The following is a 9,743-nucleotide window of genomic DNA, read 5'->3' on the forward strand; positions in this document are numbered from 1 at the left end:
GTTTAAAAGCTGCATACAGAGTTAAAAAAACAAGTTTCATTCCTTGTGGATGAAATCACAGCTGCACCAAGGACTGAGAGGGAAATGTTGGACAGGCCGACTGCAGGACAAAAACACAAACAGGTTTTTTTCATTTTCATTTCATTTCCTTTAATCAGTTTTGGAGTTCATTTTGAAACATGTGTTCTCCAATTCGTGTGACTCAGATCGTTTACAAAAAAACATCAGCAACCATTATAGTGATATTATAAGTGAAGCTGCTGCCAAACCAGCCTCGTTGTGTAAATATGTACACACACAGCAACACGATGTCAGAATAACACGGTTAAAAAAAACGACCACAACTTGACAGAAACTGGCAGAAAATGCAAGTTCCCCCTACATGCACTCTTATTACCCGTCCACTTATAGATGCCTGTGGCTGCACACATTATTTGTGTGTAAAACTGTCACTTTCTGAGGGAACATTGGCCCTTAAAAACGCTGCGATGACTCCACTTTATAATTCGTGTCTTTGTTCAATTGGGTCAGGATGTGTTGGGGTTTTTTTTTAATGTCCTGCCAAAGCTAGCCTTGCATTATGCAACATATCAACACAGTGGAGTAAATTAGTAGTAAAATAACTTCCAGATGGGTTCATGAGGTCAAAAATAAACAAAACTAGGCATCAAATAATAAAGTACACTGCAAAAAAGGTCTAAAAACCAGATAAAAACAGTAAATCTGAGGGAAATGATCTTGCTGCATGGACAGATAATTTACCTTGACAAGATTTCTTAAATTAAGATTATTAAATCTAGAAATAAGCATGTTGAACGCTTAAATTAAGAAATTAACTCTTAAAAAAAGATAAATTATCCAACACTTCTAAATCTAAAGTTTTTTTTCATCTTGTAATAAACAAATAATTTGCACAAAATGACTACAAAAAGATACAAATTTTTTTTTAAAAAGGACACAAATTACCAAAAAAAAAGTGAGGACAAATTTTTTAAAGAAATTAACTCTTAAAGCGATGAACTGGCCCGAGCAGAGTGATCTGATGATTATTTGTTTCTCACCAAGATAAAAAAAAACAACTTTAGATTTAGAAGTGTTAGATAATTTATCTTGGGGTTTTTTTTAGTCAATTTGTGTCTTCTTCTGTTTTTTTTTGTCATTTTGTATCTTTTTGTGTCTTTTTTTGTCATTTTGTGTCTTTTTGTGTAATTTTTCAGTCATTTTGTGTCTTTTTTGTGCAAACTATTTGTTTCTTACAAGATGAAAAAGACTTTAGATTTAGAAGTGTTAGATAATTTATCTTGTTTTAAGAGTTAATTTCTTATTTTAAGTGTTCAACATGCTTATTTCTAGATTTAACAATCTTAATTTAAGAAATCTTGTCAAGTGAAATTATCTGTCCATGCAGCAAGATCATTTCCCTCAGATTTACTGTTTTTATCTGTTTTTTAACACCTTTTTTGCAGCGTGACGACAAACTAGTCGTCATCACTTTTGCTTTTCTTCTTCTTTTTCTTCTTCTTCCCCGATCCCTCCACTACATCACCGTACAAAGTGTCTATTGGTTCAGATTTTATTGTTATCAGTTCCTCTTTCACTCCCTCCTCCACCTTCTCTCGCTCCCTGTCCTTCTTTTTCTTCTTCTTTTTCCTCTTTTCCTCCAAAACGTCACCACCCTCCGTCATCACTTCATCCTGAATCTCAGCTCCAGGTTCCTCTTTCACTCTCACCACTTCTTCCTCTTCTTGCTCCGTCTTTAATCGCTTCTCTTTCTTTTTCTTCTTCTTCTTTTTCCTCCCTTCATCCTCCTCCTCTTCTCCTTGCTCCTGCCATGTTTCCTCTATGGGTCGTTTTGCAGCCTGTGGGCGGAGCGTTGCAGACGAGGGCTGGAGGGGGTCCACGTCCACGTCGATCTCTGCCACGCAGCTCCATGTGGGGGTCTTACTGCCGAACGGGTGGAACCTCTGTTTGAGCCCCGGAGGTATGGAGGGAGCTGCAGCTGCTGGGATGACCTGCGGGGACTGGTTGGCGCTGCTGTCCCCGTAACTCTCACACACGTTCAGCAGGCCTGAGAACTCGGGGCCGAACGCCACCGCAGCTGAGGAGGGTTTGTGGCTGGTGAGCAGGCGGAGCTCCGAGGTCCCCTGGGTGGAGGCCAGGACGCTGTAGATCTGCTGGACGCTACCTGCAGCAGAAGGAACCTTCAGGGTCCGGAGACCTGAGAGAGGAACCTTGATGCCACTGAAACTGGATGGAAGGAGGAGAGAGGTTGGAGGTTAGGTATTATTTGCACAAAGCATGCCAGGAAAAGTCTTTTTCAGCCAGCTACATCATTGTCTTAGATTGCGTTGATTGACTTTGAGTGAGTTCTGAATCTCCATCTCCACCTGCTGGCCCAACAGACGCAAACCCCACTGTCACTTACAACTTGTTAAGTCTGATTTACCTCCCTAATGCTCCCTATACATCAGAAGACTGACAAGTGTTTAGAGTTTCTAGTCCGAGTCTAGTCTCACACTGAGATTTTAGACAGACTGTCAATCTAGCAGGGAAACTATTTACAAGACTACAACTAGATTCTTTTAGCAGTTTTCCCATCATGCTCTTAGTAAAAACTGACTCAATGGAGGAGAAGCAGATTTTGGCTCCAGCTGCTCTAGTGTGTGACTCAGTGGTTTGTGTTGAAAAAAAAACAACAAAAAGAAGAAGAAATGAATTCATGATATACATTTATGTCCTATTTAATTATAATGTGTTTAATTGAATAATTATATTTATCAGCTCTAACAACATTAATTTAGTTAATCATACATTAATCCATTATTTATTTATGTATACATTTTACATTTGGAGCGCCGTGACTCCAGTAAAACTCCTAGATTTACTAAAGACTTTCAGCTTTTAGTCTGGGACTGGGGACATCTTTTGGTGGAAGCTCAGTATTACAAAGGCTCACCTTATTTTTTTGTCAACCTCAAAACTGGGAGAACAAAAGCAGTGACCCACTGCAGCTAAAGTGTGATTACTTTATTAATAATTAGCAATATGAATATCTGCTATGACACCAAATCAGGTTTATATTTCAGCTTGAGAAAGAATTTGAAAGCAGTAAAGTTTATTTAAAATGTATACAAAGTTTAACAATAAGTGCCCAATAAAGGAAACAGACAAACACTGCCTGTAAGAAAATGCATTTTTAAAAGCCTTCTTTCAAGCTTCGCTCTGCATGAGAGACAGAGACAAGAGACTTGATGAAAGGGTAAAATACTGGACCAACCATTCTGGGTTGAAGCTGGCAGGAGCTTTAATGAGCCATAACTCATTCTCCTTGCTCTTCAGACTCTTGGTGAGAGTGCTGCTGCAGGGTTTATGGCGGAAAGACACAAAGTCAGCAGGACACTGGTACCTGGTGGGCTTCTTATCTGTGGATCCAAACAGCATGCCTTAATCATTTCATGAATAAAATATCACAGAGCATAAGAAATAAAGAGAAGAGCTGCAAGAAAAAACACCTGAATAAACGCTGTTGTGCTCACGTTTCACTGGATTGATTTTTACTATTAATATCACCTTACTTGCGTGTACTGCCTCTAAAAAATATATGCCAAGTACCGAGCAGAGCATTTTTGGTTGGGAAAAAAAAAAGACTTAAAAACAGAGAGTTGTGCCATCAGTGTCTGATTTATTAAACTTTGGAACTGATAAACACATACAAAATTCAAACATTTGAAAAAAAAAAAAAAACTATTTCAAACATTTTAAATGTTAATAAACCATAAATCAACCACCTAAATTTATTGCAAATATTTCTCATCACTAAAATGTCGTGATTCAAACTAATGTAGTAAAAACAGTGACCATATAACCATTTAAAACTATAAAATGAATAATTTTAAACTCCACAAATGTGAAAAACCCTGCTCATTTGTAGTGGTCTCTCTTGAATTATTAAGAAATAAAATAAAAAGAAATAATTAACTTAATTATAAATAAAGATTTGTGCACATAAAAATAATTACCAACATAAAGTGTCCTCTTTTGGGATCATAGTAATGATCTGTTCTCAAAAAGAAATCCTTATCTTAATTTTAAATAAAAGCAGAAATTGCTAAAAAAAAAAAAAAAACTATTTGGCACCCTGGACTCTAGGGTGCCAAATATATATAAATATTTTTTTAAGTTAGTTATTAGTTATTGTATGAAACGTGTAACCCTAGGAATGTCATGTTATTTCTCCTTGGCTTTAATATTGAATGGCAGACAAACAAACAAGGCTTTGATAAATGCAGAACGTCATTTTGAGTCAGAACTGGACATTTGACTCAAATATAGGCAGACTATTTTAAAATTTGTTCTGTTTTAATGTGTAAAATAGTAAAAATAGAGGCGTTGACAGTAAAAGAGGGGCTCGCCAAGCCACAGTCTACTGTATTGTTTAATTACCTGCTTGTATTGTATCTTTCTGAATGGGAAAGCGATCATAAAGCTACTTAATAACCATCACCAACTGACAGCAGCTTTCTGTGTACTTACCCGTTTCTTTTGGCTCTACAGGAGACTCTGTAGTATTGTTATCGTCTTCATCTTCGCTTGATGAAGATGATATGTCTCTAGGCATTTTTTATGTTCACAAATAATCAACAAATCCGCTGAAACTTTTTAGTTTTCCACCTCAAAACGCATGGCTCCGGCGGACGCACATGTGTTGACACCACAATGAACCCTGACCTTTCATGACGTCACTTCCGTGCCTTTCTTTGGCTGTAGTTCCGAGCCCAGACTCGGTGTGTTGGCTTTCCTTGGCAGAACCTGGTATGGGAACTTCAACACCCATAATGCACCTGAAAACGTTACGTAACGTTCCAGCGTCCGTCTGGGAAGCAACTGACAGCAGTGAAGAGAAGGCCGGAGTGGGTAAACAAAACAAACATATGAAGAAAGAGCGAAAATAACTCTAAAGTTTAAACTCCTTTTATATCTGTAGGATGTTCAAGGTCGTTTTAAAGCGGCTTGAAGTCCGTTAAAGCAGAAAGTTGTTTGCAAAGAGAGCGCGTGCACGTGTTAAAGCTAAATAGGTTAACGCGGCTAAGTGGCTCCTTCAACCCGCTCAGGTGAGCTCTCTGCCCGGCCATGTCGTCCCCCTCCTCCTCCTCCTCCTCCAGGCGCCAGTGGTGCTACCTGTGCGACCTGCCCAAGATGCCGTGGACCGTGGTGTGGGACTTCAGCGAGGTGGTCTGCAGGGGCTGCGTGAACTACGAGGGAGCGAACCAGATCGAGTTCCTGATAGCGAGTGCCCGGCAGCTGAAACGGACCCACGGGATGCAGGACGGGAGCGTCAGGTCGCCTGGTCCATCGCCCAATAAACACGGATCATCCGGCAGGGAGGCAGCCACGGACGGAGGTAGGCTGCACATGGAGCGCTTCGAGCGGGGAGGAAGAGGAGAAAGCACCGTGTCTGCGATCCGTGTGCCCCCCAACGGGCTGCACCGGGACCAGCCGCCTGCAGAGGTGAACCGCCAGAGCCCCAGTGGGAGCAGGAGACCCATGCTGGGAGCCGCCATCCCTCCTAGTCTAGTCACTCAGAGCATTGCAGGGATCCCACATGGGCTACTCACGGGCATGCCTGCAGGTCTGACCGCCAGAACAGCCCCCATGAGCAACCCCATGATCTTCCCCGCCCCGGTGCTGGCGGAGATGAGCCGCAGACAGCTGGGCATCGGGATGGGCATAGCCCCCTTTATCACCCCAGAGCTGGAGCGAGAGCTGTCCCAGAACCAGCCCAAGATACAGACACAGATCCACACGGCGGTGGCTGGCAGCAGCAGCAGCAGCAATGCCAGCAAGAGTTCAGGCCTCCCTACCTCGTCCTCCACCCTGGCTGGGGGGGTGAGCCAGACCAGCCCCAAGCCGGCCTCGTCCCCAGCCAGGCAGTCTCGCCCCCTGACGGCCAGGTCCGGTGGGGAGCCCCTGGGGTCCAGCAGCTCAGCAGAGGCAGCCACCACGGCTGCAGCGTTGCCCCACAGCGGTGCCTCTGAGCTGGGGTCAGCATCCGCCAGCAACACCCACTCGACTGGAAACACTCTGTCGTGCACCTTGTGTCACGAGAGGCTGGAGGACACACACTTTGTCCAGTGTCCATCAGTGCCGGGACACAGGTTTGTTTTGTTTGCTTGTTTTTGTTTTGTAATGATAGCAGTTGTGTAGTGAAAAGCTTGAAACTAATTTTGAATTATGTCAACCATGATTAAATTAGGGCTGCAGCTAACGATTATTTTCATTATCAATTAATCTGTTGATTATTTAAATGATTAATCGATTAGTTGTTTGGTCAATAAAACGTATAAAAATATCAATCAGTGTTTCCCAAACCACAAGATGACGTCATCAAATCTCTTGTTTTGTCCACAAACCAAAGAGATATTCAGTTTATTGTCATAAAGGAACAAAGAAACCAGAAATATTCACACTGAAGAAGCTGATATCAGAGAATTTGGACTTATTGTCTTTAAAAAACTGCTCAAACCAATTATTGGATTATCAAAATAGTTGACGATTAATTTATTTAAATTGTTGCAGCTCTAGATTAAATGCATTGTTTGGGGCATTTCATAAAATCAAGTTAGGGTTTTAAACCTGCCTTGTAAGCTCCGATCATTTGTTAGTTAATTCTTACATTTTATAGACTAAAGAACATCATTTCTGGAACAAATGATCAGATATCGCCAAAATGACATATAATAATATTGTAATCAGTAGCTGTTGTTATCCCACATAGTTTTATCTCTTTGGTATTTATAATAACATCTTCTCTCCCTCTACCATATTCAGGTTCTGCTTCCCCTGCACCAGAGTGTACATCCAGAGCCGGCGGGGCGAGGGGGAGGTGTACTGCCCCAGTGGGGAGCGCTGTCCGCTGGACAACTCTCTCAACAGCCCCCCCTGGGCCTTCATGCAGGGAGAGGTCTCCACCATACTGGGCACCGCCGGAGCCGGAGCTGCTTCAGCGTCTGCACCTGGAGGCGGTAACGGGACCGGGCCTGGAGCCGGAGCTGCAGCAGGAGCTCCACCTGGGGCTGGGGGTGGAGGAGGAGGAGGAGGAGGAGGAGCTGCAGGAGGAGACGTCACGGTGAAGAAGGAGAGAGAGACGTGATGAAGACTTCCATGGAACCAAACTAGGATCCAAAACAGCAACAGGTCGGTCCTCAGAGATCACACCAACATTATTATAGTTCAAGAAAACTAACGATTATTTTATTATCAGACCACTCAAAAAGTCTTTAATTAATTATTTCATATTTTTATCAGTCCTCTCTGACACAGCTTTAGGTTCTGAACGTGAGTGTTTGTGGATATTTTTTTTTTAATACATAAATTGTATTAATTTCAATTTAACTATCATTTATATATATATACATTTTTCTAAAGTTATATCATCTAGCTTCTTCAGGATATTGGAGTTAAAAAAAATGTGAGAAACAAATGGATTTATATTATGTAGATAAATTAAATTTAGGCTCTGTTTACATGATGACGGTCTGAACAGAAGATGCAAAAGTGGCGTCTCGTCTTCACTTTTTATTCCGCGTTTGGACGAGCGTTTTCAGGAGGAAATCTGCTGCATACGGTGAGGCTAAAGTGTGTAAATGTTATTGGGTAAAAATTTAATAAAATTTTGTTTTTGCAAGATGTCCACTTAAAGTTGATTAAAAGCCAGGGAGAAAAAGTGTGTTTTTAGAGAGGAAGATCCCACGTTTGTTTATTTCCCTGTACTGGAGCATGGATGTGACGTAAACGCGTACGTGACGTGAGCAGATCTGAGCAGAGTTTTGTGTCTTGTCAGTGTAGACGGACACGCTACGGCGGAGCGGATTACAGTTTTACACTCTGGAGGCTGGTTTCACATTTTTGCGTTTTTCAGCCCCAAAAACGCCGTCACCGTCTAAACGAAAGGCACTTCACATGAAATATTTTGTTGTTTTTACCCGCAAACGTCCTCGTGTAAATGGGGCCTTAGAGAGGCAGGAACAATAACATGCCTGATCAGTCTCCTTAGGAAGAGGCAGAGTATTGTACAAGTGTTCAGTATTGAGTATATTTGTGTTTACGTCCCTCTAGAGTCGTATCACACACCCGGAGATGTCTGCATGGAGCTCTGAGAGATCAGGGAGAGAAGCAACACAGCCACCCACAGTTCAGAAAAAACCTCCATTACAAAGGTTTTGACTCCAAGTACTCGCACCACCCAATTCTATCTATTATCAGCCCTAAAATTGCCTTTAAGATGTACTGTTGGAATCAAATATTCAGGGACAATCTGCAGCTGAACACTGGCTACTTTTTAGAGAGTTAGTAGTAGTTGAAACATCTAATCCTGCCCAGATTAGCACTACCAGCTAGCTACTGTTAGCAGCTGAAAATAAACAGGATAAACACATAGACTACTACTACAACACAAACTGACACCACCTTTGTATTAAAAAAAGCTGTAATCGCATAAAGAATATTCACACCACAACTTGAATATGCACCTTAACAAACATTCAGTGCCAACAGTCTGAAATGTCTCCATTTCTCGATATAACCATCAATGTATTAATTAATATATAATAGGCTGCTAATGGTAGCATGTTAGCACACCATGATGTTTACACTGCCCTACAAAGTCTAACTGTAGTAGCTTCATTTTTGGTCAGAATTTAATTATAACTAAAAATGAACTCCTTGATGTCTGTTTTATCTTGTGACAAAGTTTTAGATTTAAATTTTGCTTTATTTCAAAGAAAAAATGATATATAAGCTACAAAATCAAGCTCAAAACCAAGCAGTAATTGTACTTACCATGGTCTGCTTTGGATATATATATACTAATTTAAACATAAAAATAATAGAAATTATACGTTTATTTGAAAAGGAAAATTATTATCTAGATAGTGATGAAGTAAAAAAGTGAGATAAAATTATATTAAGTCTAAAATATAACATTTCTTTATAATATTAAGTCTAAAATACACAAATCTTTGAATAGAGTTGTTAAACACTTTTAAATACATTTATAACAAAATCAATTTGAAAATGTTTATTCACTGAAAACAAAATATAAAAGCTGAAAGAAGACAACAACATTACTATTAGAACCTTTTACAGCAAAACCAGAGTGCAGTAACTAAATTTTTGGGGTCAAAGGTCAAATAAATCATCATGATTTTTGAGCATAAATATAACATCATCAATACATGTAGAAATAAGTGTCATATCACTTATCTACCTATAACCTAGGGCTGGGCGATATGGACCAAAAGTCATATCCCGTATGTTAAGGCTGAATATCAATATACGATATATATCCTGATATTTTTATCCCAAAGTGAGAGAAAATGTTCAGTCAAAGCGAAATATGACATGTAACAAGTAGTTTTATTAAAGCCCTTTATTTAAGTGAACATAAACCCTGTATAACAACAGGAGTACCTTTTTAAAAAAAAATCAAAGCTCCATAAAGTGCACGATTTCATTAAAAAAATATATCTCAAGTAAAAGCTGCAGCTTGCCTGGAGCAATGATCACAATGCAAATTTGAACTATATCGATAAATTATGGTCTAATTCCATATTATATTTAAAAATATACCGATATATCTTTTATATCGATATATCGCCCAGCCCTACTATGACCCATTTGGCAGCAACGCCTGTAAAAAAATGCCTGTAAAACCTCTGGGCGATTTTAAAATAACCCCCTAAAAC

General features: G+C 40.1%; 2 protein-coding genes across 2 annotated transcripts; one reads left to right on the top strand and one right to left on the bottom strand.

The window, feature by feature from the left end:
• Positions 1–973: 973 nt before the first annotated feature.
• On the bottom strand, positions 974–4,753 carry polr1g (RNA polymerase I subunit G). Its single transcript, XM_059332014.1, has 3 exons — positions 4,534–4,753; positions 3,278–3,422; positions 974–2,247 (listed from the first exon to the last, which is right to left on the bottom strand). The coding sequence occupies exons 1-3, from the start codon at positions 4,616–4,618 to the stop codon at positions 1,479–1,481; spliced, it is 999 nt and encodes a 332-aa protein (XP_059187997.1). The 5' UTR covers positions 4,619–4,753; the 3' UTR covers positions 974–1,478.
• A 241-nt stretch (positions 4,754–4,994) lies between these two features.
• irf2bp1 (interferon regulatory factor 2 binding protein 1) lies at positions 4,995–9,471 on the top strand. Its single transcript, XM_059332012.1, has 3 exons — positions 4,995–6,155; positions 6,829–7,194; positions 8,116–9,471. The coding sequence occupies exons 1-2, from the start codon at positions 5,131–5,133 to the stop codon at positions 7,148–7,150; spliced, it is 1,347 nt and encodes a 448-aa protein (XP_059187995.1). The 5' UTR covers positions 4,995–5,130; the 3' UTR covers positions 7,151–7,194; positions 8,116–9,471.
• The last annotated feature ends 272 nt before the right edge of the window (positions 9,472–9,743 follow it).

The sequence above is a fragment of the Centropristis striata genome, chromosome 4, assembly GCF_030273125.1.
Source record: "Centropristis striata isolate RG_2023a ecotype Rhode Island chromosome 4, C.striata_1.0, whole genome shotgun sequence".
Taxonomy (NCBI): domain Eukaryota; kingdom Metazoa; phylum Chordata; class Actinopteri; order Perciformes; family Serranidae; genus Centropristis; species Centropristis striata.